The sequence below is a fragment of the Brachyhypopomus gauderio genome, unplaced genomic scaffold (assembly GCF_052324685.1).
Source record: "Brachyhypopomus gauderio isolate BG-103 unplaced genomic scaffold, BGAUD_0.2 sc65, whole genome shotgun sequence".
Lineage (NCBI taxonomy): Eukaryota > Metazoa > Chordata > Actinopteri > Gymnotiformes > Hypopomidae > Brachyhypopomus > Brachyhypopomus gauderio.
The window spans coordinates 2071663-2086298 of NW_027506886.1; the positions used below are offsets into that span (position 1 = coordinate 2071663).

General features: G+C 47.2%; 1 protein-coding gene across 3 annotated transcripts in view; it reads left to right on the forward strand.

Moving 5' to 3' along the window:
- The window catches only part of adgrd1 (adhesion G protein-coupled receptor D1), a 52944-nt gene extending 38308 nt beyond the window's left edge, over positions 1–14636 (forward strand). For all 3 annotated transcript variants that reach the window (XM_076989053.1, XM_076989054.1, XM_076989056.1), the window contains 11 exons: positions 680–803; positions 3378–3481; positions 3720–3831; positions 8928–9081; positions 10171–10237; positions 10345–10411; positions 10543–10634; positions 10927–11053; positions 11658–11699; positions 12324–12416; positions 12571–14636. In XM_076989053.1, coding sequence (XP_076845168.1) covers positions 680–803; positions 3378–3481; positions 3720–3831; positions 8928–9081; positions 10171–10237; positions 10345–10411; positions 10543–10634; positions 10927–11053; positions 11658–11699; positions 12324–12416; positions 12571–12666 — 1078 coding nt within the window. In that variant the 3' untranslated portion in view covers positions 12667–14636. The remainder of the gene's footprint in view (positions 1–679; positions 804–3377; positions 3482–3719; positions 3832–8927; positions 9082–10170; positions 10238–10344; positions 10412–10542; positions 10635–10926; positions 11054–11657; positions 11700–12323; positions 12417–12570) is intronic.

A 14636-nucleotide genomic window follows, 5' to 3' on the forward strand; every position in this document is an offset into this window, starting at 1 on the left:
GACCTGGGACAGCTGTAGAGATAAGCACATGGACACAGCCTGAAGGGGAGGATGTATCCAGGCTATTTCCCTAATAGATTGTGCGTGTGTGTAGGAAGTCATACCCACTGTTGCACATATGTTTGTAATATTTGAGCATTTGTGTGTGATGCCATGTATGTTAAAACACTATACCCCTGACTCGTGTGTTCCCAGAATCCTCCTCTCCTCCTCCTGATGCTGTTGTGATAGGCTGTGCACTGGTGCTCTTTGTCTAAGGCCTTCATAAGTGATGTGGTTGCTGTTCAGCTAACAGAACCACTACAGCACCTATTGGCGGTGGAAGCCATTTTTGAGTGACAGGGTGACTCAGTTAATGGTGAAATAGCAGGAATGAGATTTGAGGGAATGAGGGAAGTGAGTGGTGGCCTGTGTGTGTGTGTGTGTGTGTGTGTGTGTGTGTGTGTGTGTGTGTGTGTGTGTGTGTGTGTGTGTGTGTGTGTGTGTGTGTCTGTGTGTGTGTGTGTGTCTGTGTGTGTGTGTGTGTGTGTGTGTGTGTGTGTGTGTGTGTGTGTGTGTGTGTGTGTGTGCGCGCGCGCGCGCGTGTGTGTGTGTGTGTGTGTGTGTGTGTGTGTGTGTGTGTGTGTGTGTGTGTGTGTGTGCGCGCGCGCTCATGCATGCTCGCACATCTGTGTTTCAGCTCTAAGGAGGGTGTTTGGTCCAACGAGGGTTGTATAAGAACCAGAGGCAACCTGTCCTACTCGGAGTGTGTGTGCAACCACCTGACCAACTTCGCCATCCTCATGCAGGTCATTCCTATGGAGGTGAGAACAATTCACTCCATAACTCTCCACTACAGGAAGTTACAGCCTCGTAGTTTCCAAACCACAAAAAAATCCTAGAAGCCTTACAAAGTCTATTTAGTTTTTGTTCATCAAAACAACTATATTTATATCTCAGTCCACCTTCAGATTCTTTCCAGAAACATTTCACTCTCTCTCTCTTGTCCACCAATAAACTCCCTAGTAGGGTGTTGAAAATATGCCAAAAAGTTGTATTGAGATTGCATTATGCTATGATTGTAATATGATTTGCAATAATTAAAACACACTGGTGTAACCTTGTAGTGACATGGGCGAAGATTGGCCCTCATTATTTTTGACCACTGTGTGAATTTCATGATCCATCAAAACACCCATGGAACACTCATTTGGAACATCTCACCATAGCTGGGAACAGGGTTGACCTGAAGCCCTGAAACCTGTGAGCGGCAGGAGGAGATTGTGCTTGTGGTCTCGGGGGAGATATCTGTGGCAAGCTCCCATTAAGTGTGGTTCATGGGGTCCCTGTGGTCAGGGATACTAGAACATTCTGTGAAGATTTAGGTGATCTTATTTCCTAGAGGCGTGGAAATCCTCTAATGGATAGATTTCCTTGTCTTCCCTTTAGACGTGTAGCTCCTGGTTTAAGGCAGCGGTGTGTACCAGTTGTAGTACGTTTGGTACAGCTGGTAGTGTACATACTGTATATACCAGAAAGTTTCAGACCCAGCCCTCGACAATCTTGGCTGAGTTCCCCAGGCTAACATTGAGACATTTGGGCCAGATCACCACAGGGATCTCAGAAAACAGGCCATCCTGTTGCTGGATCAGATGCATTACTGTGTTTTCACTACACGCTGAGCCAAAGGCACGCAGGGTCCAAAGTTATGATTGGCCAAAGAGCTCCCTAAATCTCCACTGCACCGCTAGAGCAGGAGGTACTTTGGAAGGAGTTGAGACGGCCCGTAACCAGAGGGATGCGATACATTTTGCATCGTGCCTAATTTGAAACCCAGTGTTGTGTGTGAATGTGTCTCAGAGGAGGGCTGAAAGTGTGTGGGCTGAACAGTGGGGGCGTTTGGGTGGGGGGGGCAGCTGGATAGTGGGTCTGTAAATAACAGGTGCTTGAGAGACAGAGAATCAGAATCACGGTGTGGCTCAACACGTCTGTGACCCTTGTGACCCCTGCACCTCTGATTTACGTACAGAGTGGTAAGGGGCGGGCGGGATCAGTGCCACAAGGGTTTCTGGAACAGTAACGTCAGCGCGCAGATTTAACGTGTGAAGCAGTTATTTTTACGGTCCCACCCGTCTGGGGCGGGACCGTCTCACCCTGTCGCCCAGGTGCAGGCCTGGTGTGCATCTACCCATCACATCGGTCCCCGTTCACCCATGTAATCATGGGCTCTGGACCTGCGGTTCTGAAGTCCCCCTCCACCAAGCCTTTCATTAGCATCTCGCCACCAGCACGCGGGCTCAGGAACCAGCAACCCCCCCACCGCCACCACTCCACAGCGCCAAGGGATATTTTGGGGCTTTCCGTAATCACAGACCTGGGGGAGGAGCTAGTGCAGGCTCTGGCCCAGCTCTGAGAATAGCCCTGCACCCAGTGCAGAGATGTCAGACAGCCAGGAGGGGAGACAGGCAGGGGGGGAGACAGGCCATGGGGGCAGCAGTGAGACAGAAGAACAGCTCCAAACGCCTGCTCTGCTGGAGAAACACACCCTTCCTCATCTGCTAACTTTCACAAGCCTTCAATGGTCTGGTGTAAAATCAAACGCGCTTCAGCACATCATAACTACGTCGTGAAACGTTTCCAAATTGCCACACGTACATTACGGCTGTGAGTGGGCTAACCGTACACAAGCGCTCCTCGAGGAAGCGATACGATCTCTTTGAAACTGTTAAACCAAAGCTGCTCAAATGCGTGTTGGCTTGTAGCTCCACACAAAATGTCGTGAACGCAGTTCAAAGGATAGACGCGGAGTTTTTCACTAACAGCATTTTCAACATGACGAATGTTCTTTTAGAAACGATCCAGGTCGCACTGTGGTGGCTACTCAAAACAGCCTTTACTGTTCCAAGTAGTTCACAGTGATGAACTGGCCAAAAGTTACAAACATACCACAGAAATCTTTTTTTAAACATATGTTTAATGTTACAAAAACAAACAACCAATTAGATCAGTGAAGCGTCACCTTTAACTTCACAATCCCTGGTGAAATCAGAAACGACTTCCAGAAATAATAATGCCGAGCTTGAACCCGCCTCGTGTCTTGGTCTCTCCCTGTGAAAACACACACTCCTGGAGGTGCAGTAAACCACAGGGAGCGACCTGATTACGTCCAAACACCATCACGGCAGGCAAGATGGAAGAGACAAGAGGACTGTACACCACCCAGCCTGGTGTAACGAGTTATGAGCTGAGTGTCGGTAATGAGACGGCGGGGACCAGTCTCAGTGTATTTAAGTGTTGTTAAATAAAGCTGTTTTTCCTGGAAGATTGACCAGAACCGATAATAATAATAACAGGTTCTCTCTCAGGTTAATGTCTCAAATCTCTTTTTACCTGTTTAGCTCTCCAAGAACCACCAGGTGGCACTCTCCACGATCACCTATGTGGGCTGCTCCATCTCCATCTTCTGCCTGGCCATCACTCTGGTCACCTTTGCTGTCCTCTCGTGAGTCCCCCACTGCCTGTGGACACTCATAACTAAAGCTATTAAGTAAAACATTCTTTATATTTGTTCATTTATATTTAAGGTTTTGATAATGTTTATGCAACAGGACATGGCAAGAAAATTATTTAACAGTAATAGTTAGTCGTCTTGGTGCATACTTATGCGTGTGTGTGTGTGTGTGTGTGTGTGTGTGTGTGTGTGTGTGTGTGTGTGTGTGTGTGTGTGTGTGTGTGTGTAGGTCTGTCAGCACCATCCGTAACCAGCGCTACCATATCCATGCCAACCTGTCATTTGCCATCCTGGTGGCCCAGATACTGCTGCTCATCAGCTTCCGCTTTGAGCCTGGAACAGTGAGTGTCATAAACACACACACCAATCACCTCAGATACACACACACCAATCACCTCAGATACACACACACCAGTCACCTCAGATACACACACACCAGTCACCTCAGATACACACACACCAATCACCTCAGATACACACACACCAATCACCTCAGATACACACACACCAGTCACCTCAGATACACACACACCAGTCACCTCAGATACACACACACCAATCACCTCAGATACACACGCACCAGTCACCTCAGATACACACACACCAGTCACCTCAGATACACACACACCAATCACCTCAGATACACACACACCAATCACCTCAGATACACACACACCAGTCACCTCAGATACACACACACCAATCACCTCAGATACACACACACCAATCACCTCAGATACACACACACCAGTCACCTCAGATACACACACACCAGTCACCTCAGATACACACACACCAATCACCTCAGATACACACACACCAGTCACCTCAGATACACACACACCAATCACCTCAGATACACACACACCAGTCACCTCAGATACACACACACCAATCACCTCAGATACACACACACCAGTCACCTCAGATACACACACACCAATCACCTCAGATACACACACACCAGTCACCTCAGATACACACACACCAGTCACCTCAGATACACACGCACCAATCACCTCAGATACACACACACCAGTCACCTCAGATACACACACACCAGTCACCTCAGATACACACACACCAATCACCTCAGATACACACACACCAGTCACCTCAGATACACACACACCAATCACCTCAGATACACACACACCAATCACCTCAGATACACACACACCAATCACCTCAGATACACACACACCAGTCACCTCAGATACACACACACCAATCACCTCAGATACACACACACCAGTCACCTCAGATACACACACACCAGTCACCTCAGATACACACACACCAATCACCTCAGATACACACACACCAGTCACCTCAGATACACACACACCAGTCACCTCAGATACACACACACCAGTCACCTCAGATACACACACACCAGTCACCTCAGATACACACACACACACCAGTCACCTCAGATACACACACACCAGTCACCTCAGATACACACACACCAATCACCTCAGATACACACACACCAATCACCTCAGATACACACACACCAGTCACCTCAGATACACACACACCAGTCACCTCAGATACACACACACCAGTCACCTCAGATACACACGCACCAATCACCTCAGATACACACACACCAATCACCTCAGATACACACACACCAGTCACCTCAGATACACACACACCAGTCACCTCAGATACACACGCACCAATCACCTCAGATACACACACACCAATCACCTCAGATACACACACACCAGTCACCTCAGATACACACACACCAGTCACCTCAGATACACACGCACCAATCACCTCAGATACACACACACCAGTCACCTCAGATACACACACACCAGTCACCTCAGATACACACACACCAGTCACCTCAGATACACACACACCAATCACCTCAGATACACACACACCAATCACCTCAGATACACACACACCAATCACCTCAGATACACACACACCAGTCACCTCAGATACACACACACCAGTCACCTCAGATACACACACACCAGTCACCTCAGATACACACGCACCAATCACCTCAGATACACACACACCAGTCACCTCAGATACACACACACCAGTCACCTCAGATACACACACACCAATCACCTCAGATACACACACACCAATCACCTCAGATACACACACACCAATCACCTCAGATACACACACACCAGTCACCTCAGATACACACACACCAGTCACCTCAGATACACACGCACCAGTCACCTCAGATACACACACACCAATCACCTCAGATACACACACACCAGTCACCTCAGATACACACACACCAGTCACCTCAGATACACACACACCAGTCACCTCAGATACACACACACCAATCACCTCAGATACACACACACCAATCACCTCAGATACACACACACCAATCACCTCAGATACACACACACCAGTCACCTCAGATACACACACACCAATCACCTCAGATACACACACACCAGTCACCTCAGATACACACACACCAGTCACCTCAGATACACACACACCAGTCACCTCAGATACACACACACCAATCACCTCAGATACACACACACCAGTCACCTCAGATACACACACACCAGTCACCTCAGATACACACACACCAATCACCTCAGATACACACACACCAGTCACCTCAGATACACACACACCAGTCACCTCAGATACACACACACCAATCACCTCAGATACACACACACCAATCACCTCAGATACACACACACCAGTCACCTCAGATACACACACACCAATCACCTCAGATACACACACACCAGTCACCTCAGATACACACACACCAATCACCTCAGATACACACACACCAGTCACCTCAGATACACACACACCAGTCACCTCAGATACACACACACCAGTCACCTCAGATACACACACACCAATCACCTCAGATACACACACACCAATCACCTCAGATACACACACACCAGTCACCTCAGATACACACACACCAATCACCTCAGATACACACACACCAGTCACCTCAGATACACACACACCAATCACCTCAGATACACACACACCAGTCACCTCAGATACACACACACCAATCACCTCAGATACACACACACCAGTCACCTCAGATACACACACACCAGTCACCTCAGATACACACACACCAATCACCTCAGATACACACACACCAGTCACCTCAGATACACACACACCAGTCACCTCAGATACACACACACCAGTCACCTCAGATACACACACACCAATCACCTCAGATACACACACACCAGTCACCTCAGATACACACACACACACCAGTCACCTCAGATACACACACACCAGTCACCTCAGATACACACACACACACCAGTCACCTCAGATACACACACACCAGTCACCTCAGATACACACACACACACCAGTCACCTCAGATACACACACACCAGTCACCTCAGATACACACACACCAGTCACCTCAGATACACACACACCAATCACCTCAGATACACACACACCAATCACCTCAGATACACACACACCAGTCACCTCAGATACACACACACCAGTCACCTCAGATACACACACACCAATCACCTCAGATACACACACACCAGTCACCTCAGATACACACACACACCAGTCACCTCAGATACACACACACCAGTCACCTCAGATACACACACACCAGTCACCTCAGATACACACACACCAGTCACCTCAGATACACACACACCAGTCACCTCAGATACACACACACACACACCAGTCACCTCAGATACACACACACCAGTCACCTCAGATACACACACACCAGTCACCTCAGATACACACGCACCAGTCACCTCAGATACACACGCACCAATCACCTCAGATACACACACACCAGTCACCTCAGATACACACACACCAGTCACCTCAGATACACACGCACCAGTCACCTCAGATACACACGCACCAATCACCTCAGATACACACGCACCAATCACCTCAGATACACACACACCAATCACCTCAGATACACACACACCAGTCACCTCAGATACACACACACACCAGTCACCTCAGATACACACACACCAGTCACCTCAGATACACACACACCAGTCACCTCAGATACACACACACCAATCACCTCAGATACACACACACCAGTCACCTCAGATACACACACACCAATCACCTCAGATACACACACACCAGTCACCTCAGATACACACACACACCAGTCACCTCAGATACACACACACCAGTCACCTCAGATACACACACACCAGTCACCTCAGATACACACACACCAATCACCTCAGATACACACACACCAGTCACCTCAGATACACACACACCAATCACCTCAGATACACACACACCAATCACCTCAGATACACACGCACCAGTCACCTCAGATACACACGCACCAATCACCTCAGATACACACACACCAGTCACCTCAGATACACACACACCAATCACCTCAGATACACACACACCAGTCACCTCAGATACACACACACCAGTCACCTCAGATACACACGCACCAATCACCTCAGATACACACACACACCAATCACCTCAGATACACACACACCAGTCACCTCAGATACACACACACACACCAGTCACCTCAGATACACACGTACATTAGAAACACTTGCCTCCTATGTATACTGACTGGACACTGTGGTGCATACACCTATGTGTCTGGAGACGTTTATAAGTGTACAACTCCACACAAGTAAAGAAAGGTCTGATGGTGCCTTCAACTGGCCTCCTGTAGGATATGAACACATCCAGCCCTGCTTGGACTGGCCCAGGGTTTCGAATCAGTCTGCCCAGTAATATGAAATCCAGCTGATGTGGGATCATTCAAATATGATGCTAGTGGATTGTGCATTGCTAACCACACCCTTTGCTCTCTGTAAAAGCAGCTTGTATAGTCACTGGAGGTGCTGGAGAAGTCAGTAGTTGAGGTCAGTGTCTGTGGTCAGTAGCTGAAGACAGTAGCTGTGGTCAGTAGCTGAGGTCAGTAGTTGAAGACTGTGGGTTCTGGGTTTGACTTATAACCTTTGATATGTTCAGCCTGTACACGTGACACTACCTTACTGTGGTACACTGAAGATTTAAGATATAAGTTATTACAACGTTTCACTGAGGTTATTACAGTATTTCAAAGATGTTATTACATTATGTCAATTATTGGCTGACATCGGTTCTCAGGTTATGTTTTGGAAATGCTTTGTGAAAATACACACTTGAAGGTGAAGCATCCGTCTAAAGCAGCCTGTGCAAAACAAGCAGGCAGTAGCTAAACATGAATACAGACTCATCTTCCTCATCTAATAAACATGCCTGTTGTTTATTCAGTATATTCATCACAGAGGTCATTTCATTCCCATACGCTAAATTCATAAATCATAGAGCATACTCTGTGAGAAGGCACGGTGTAGATGAGCTTTGACCTTTACCCTCTGACCTGTAGATGCCCTGTAAGGTGATGGCGGTGCTGCTTCATTTCTTCTTCCTGTGTGCGTTTGCCTGGATGCTGGTGGAGGGTCTTCATCTCTACAGCATGGTGGTCAAGGTGTTCGGCTCCGAGGACAGCAAACACTTCTACTACTACGGACTTGGCTGGGGTGGGTGTGGCTCTTCACCCGGCGCAGTTACACACACACATACACACACACACACACACACACACACACACACAAACACGCAGACACACACACACATTCACACAAACATGCACACAAACATGCACACACACACGCACAAACACGCAGACACACTCACATACACACTCACACACACATTCAAACACACACACACACACACACACACATTCACACACACTCACACACAGAGGAGGAGAGGAGGGGAGGGGAGGTCTCTCCCTTTACTCCCTCTGCCACATAAATCATTGCCAAAAAAGCATTTTAAGGCAAAGCTTCAAGAGCTGACATAATCTTTTTTAATGCCTTTTTGCATACTGTGTGTGTGTGTGTGTGTGTGTGTGTGTGTGTGTGTGTGTGTGTGTGTGTGTGTGTGTGTGTGTGTGTGTGTGTGTGTGTGTGTGTGTGTGTGTGTGTGAAGATGCCATGGGCCTGTAGGGGCCATCACTAACACCACTGTCACTGTAACTCAGTGAGATGCATGCAAACACACAGACATAATACACAACATGTGCTGTTTCTGGACCCTTCACTCGCTCCCTCTTTCTCTCCCTTTCTCTCTCTCTCCCTCTCTCTCTCTCCCTCTCTTTCTCCCTCTATTTCTCTCCCCCTGTCTCTTTTCATCTTTCTTTCTGTCTTTCTTCCTGACTTTTCCAGAATTAAACCGTGATTCCACAGTGGTCCGGTCCACCTTTTTTCTTTTGTCAGGGTCCATCAATAAAACACTGGGACTGTTTTCAAACACTGTAGATTTTCACGGTCACCGCTTTCATAACAATCTTAGGTGTTTGTAAGGAAACAGGTTTAAAAACTATGAAAAATGTGAAAGTGTCTATTGGTATCCATGATGACAGGTGACAGGATGAGTCCTTATAGTGTTAGACCGTTAGTCATGCCCTCAAAGTGGAGGCTCCCTCATTTGAAGGCTCCCTCATTTGAAGGCTGGTTTGGCCTCATTACTTGTAATCAGCTGTTAGCCTTCCTGTCTTCACTCCTGCCCTTTCACACCTCCGGACACTTCGGCACAGCTGAACTGTGGGCCTCTGTTCGCAGGATCCCCGCTGGTCATCTGTGTGGTGTCCATAACCTCATCACTGGGCAGTTACGGAGAGGTCGGAAAGTGAGTAACCCCGACAACGGCAACGGTCAACAGTGGATAGATGTGTTAGTGTGTTTGTCTGAGTGTGGTCTCTCCCCTCCCGCTCCACGCTCGCCGCTGCCCTCTAGCTGCTGGCTGTCTCTGGAGGACGGCGCGGTCTGGGCCTTCGTGGCGCCCGCGCTCTTCGTCATCATGGTGAGTGTGAGCTGCCGAGGGGAGCCGTGTCCCGGCCAGGCGGAGCACGACCCGGGCCTGATGTATGAACTAGAACGTGTGTGGTGATGGTGCTGGTGGGGTCAACACCAACTTCTGGATTTGTGCTTCAGGTGAACATCTGCATTCTCATCGCAGTCACCAGGATCATTTCCAGAATCAGTGCGGAGAACTACAAAGTGCACAGAGATGCAAATTCCCTCAAGTAAGTGTCTGATTATACAGAAAAGTCTGATTATGCAGAAAACACTGCAATGAGAGTTCAAAAGCCTGACATCTCCTGACATTATTTTGTGTTTTTATTACTTATTAGTTCTATTTTATTAGGACATTTATTAGTGTCTGATATGGTAGACTGAGCACACACTACACAGAAATTAAATAAACTTCTTACCTAATTGTTTAACAGTTATATAATTATACAGTTCATATACAACCAAGAAGTAATTGAACACTATTCAATGTGTGTGTGTGTGTGTGTGTGTGTGTGTGTGTAGACTCACCTCTAAAGCCGTGGCCGTGCTCTTGCCCATTCTGGGTATCTCCTGGATCTTTGGTGTGTTAGCGGTGAACGATCACTCTCTGCTCTTCCAATACATGTTTGCTGCCTTCAATTCCCTGCAGGTCGGAACACACTTTCACACCATTAGTCAAATTACTCCCACATTACCCCTATTTTCAAGCAAAAAGCCACACTGTGTGTGTGTGTGTGTGTGTGTGTGTGTGTGTGTGTGTGTGTGTGTGTGTGTGTGTGTGTGTGTCCTTCTGACTCACTCACTCATGATATAATGGTCTTCATAATCACCCACACACCCTGAACGTCCAGCCAGTAATGGGAATTAACAGCTTATGAAAAGATTCAGCTTCCCATTCATCCGGACGGCGGTGTGTGTGGGGTAGCTGTGTGTGTGGGGGAGCTGTGTGTGTGGGGGAGTTGTGTGTGTGGGGGAGTTGTGTGTGTGGGGTAGCTGTGTGTGTGGGGTAGCTGTGTGTGTGGGGTAGCTGTGTGTGTGGGGGAGTTGTGTGTGTGGGGGAGTTGTGTGTGTGGGGGAGTTGTGTGTGTGGGGTAGCTGTGTGTGTGGGGTAGCTGTGTGTGTGGGGGAGTTGTGTGTGTGGGGTAGCTGTGTGTGTGGGGGAGTTGTGTGTGTGGGGGAGTTGTGTGTGTGGGGTAGCTGTGTGTGGCACTATTCTGGCATTCGTCTTGTCATCTCTCCTTCTGTTCTCACAGGGTTTCTTCATCTTCCTCTTCCACTGTCTGCTCAACTCGGAGGTGAGTCGATGGCTGTGTATGCGCAGCTGTGCTGGTGTGACTGGTGTGTGTACTTAAGGCTGGCACAAGGGCTGCGTGCAAATTGTAGATATAGACTGGAGTTTCTGCAGTGGGGAACACTGCCACCCAGTGGAATAGATATGACACTGCATTTAATATATGCTTTTTCAGTCTGGCGCTCTTTCAAGGCAATTAATTATGTAGTGTACCATTGGAGGTCAATGACCCAATTCTAAATTAAGCACAATAACAATATAGCTTTTAGATTTGTGGGAAAAATCTGCACACACACTGCTAAACAGTGGTGAAATGTGCAATATAGTTTCAAAGTGATTGTTACAATTATTACAAATTGGTATTTGTAATTGACTGTCTTCATATTAAAAGTTATGATTGGTTACATTAGGGCAACTGTCAGGTATTTGTAAATTTTCCTATGACTTTTCAAATTTTCAACAAAGCCCAGCGAGGACTCTCTTGTTCAAAGACGATAATAGGTTTGAATTTTGATAAGATTGGTTATGGTCAGTTAGCGTTACAACAGTAAACACTCTGACTGTACTCCCTCTGCGTTGGGACTGTATTCCCCCAGTGTTCCTGCATATTCACGGTTTCTCTCTCCAGGTGAGAGCCGCCTTCAAGCACAAGACCAAAGTGTGGACGCTCACCAGCAGCTCCATCCGCAACATCAACGTCAAGCCCTTCAACTCCGACATCGTGAGTGCCTGCTGGGAAATGCAGTTCCTGAAGCAGAGAGCGTTGTGTCTATATTCTGTTGTTAGCTGCAGTACGTGGGTTAAGGTTACAGGTTAAGCGTGTTCAATAGAGATGTCAGACACTTCATTGCCCCGGTCGTTTTGTGTTTTGACAGATGAACGGTAACAGGGGGGGGGTGAGCCCCACCAAGATGAACACATGGGACAAGAGCACCAACTCAGCCAATCGCATCGACCTGTCAGCCGTCTAAGTGTCGAGTGGCAGGGTGGAGGGCCAATGGCGTCTCATGGACAGGAGGGACAGCAGAATTAGTGTCCCAAACACACACCCTGGCTGTTTTAGCCACAGTTCTTTCCCCCCGTGACCCAAAGGTTCGAAGAAGAGCTGTGTTGAACTCGACTCTCACGTGCCTCCCTCCTAACTAACTCACTCCTCAAACGCAAACAGGGTCTAGATGAATAATACGTAAGAGGATGAAAACACAACACTCGTGTTGGATCAGTGTGCTTTGTTTTTAAATACAAAATGTTGTTCTAGTAACTATTGGATTCTTCTGCTGTCTACTACTTGACACTAAACTGTGACACAAGATGTTTGCTAGGGAAATCTCCTGTTGAGAAGCCACACCCGCAGCAACACAGACTTCTGATCAGATGAACTAGAGAATCATCAGTCCCGGGTTCCATGTAGACCATTGAGCAGTCTCCCTCAGGTCTGGGTATCATGTAGACCATCTCAGCGACGTGTGAGCGTGTAGCAGAACACCGTTAGGCAGGAGGATCTAATTGAACTGTGCTTATAAATCTTATCATGCTCTTGTGCTACAGATATGTCGCCATAAATGGATCTCTTAATCCTGATGTTACATGAAGTTCATCAAATTTTCAGACTGATGCAAGTTGTATTTTAATAGCTGTCATTTCTGACCCTAAGCCCCATATCGAGGAGGATGTGTAGACACCAGCCGTCAGCTGAACAGAGCTACTCAAGGTTCTTCATCTTCTCGCTCTCCACTCAGATGTTAGTTAGTTTACTATGACGTAAAGATCATTATTACGACATCACATGTGAAATCACTCATTAATTAATGAAATGTGATCACGTATGTGTCTTTTAAATGGATGTCCGGGTCTGACGCTAGACCTCGATACCACCATAAGAAAGTCAGTATATTCCATCTACTCAGTATTAACATCAGCATCTTTCTCATTCCTTTGAATGAAGGACAAATGTAAATATGTGACGTGTAAGTGAGCAGTGGACCTCTGCTATTCAATTATGCTTCAGATCACATTCTGAATGGAACATGTCTGCTCTGATGAATCACACTTACAAGCAGTGCTTAGCACTCACAGCAGTGCATGATGGGAAGTCAGAACCTGGAACAACACAAAGTGAAAGTGATGAGCTAAGCATCCAGGCCCAGGTCATGTGCTCAAGATTTCACCCTCCAAGAACTCCCCATGTAGAGCCCTGTTCGGATGACATCATGACACTTTAAGGCTGGATGTTAGCCAATACCAGTGCAGATATTTAGCTGGTGATCAGCAGAGAGCTTCAGCTTTTGAGCCAAATGGAACCTGAATGAGGAGATTTCACATGGAGGTCAGAGTTCGGCATCTACATTCAAATATTTCACTCAAATCACTGCCTTGTACCATAGTTATTTAATGTGTTAAATTATGTAATATTGTGTTTTGCCTTTTTTGGTTGATTTTTGTTCATTTTATTCTAGAGAACTCTCGTCTGGGTCAATTCTGTGTTTTACATCATTTCATGTCACCTCTCAGTCATAACAGAGACTGTATGTCTGATAATGGTCATGTGACACGAGCACAGTCGGTTTGAATGGCAGTGCGGAAAAAAACCCAGCCGCAGGGACACAGTATGTGAGCTGTGCCAGACACTCAAAGGGACGTCGGCCTGTCATGGCTTTAAACTAAAAGAGACACAGAGACATAAGGCATGGGCCAATAGGAACACAGCGATGATGGCTTAACATGCTTTGTCTTAAGACGGTCTTAGTCTAGTGAGTGTGTCTGTGCACGAGCGCCGGAGTGGGTCATGTGACTAACCCCATGAGTCAGGAGTCTTCTCTGAAGTGCATGTTCCTGTTCTTACTGTACTGTCATTCGTGGGAATACAGTTGGTGTTTGTTTGTAGGCCTGTGTGTTTAATCCTGACAAAGAAAGGATTGGAAATAAAACCCTATGTACAGCA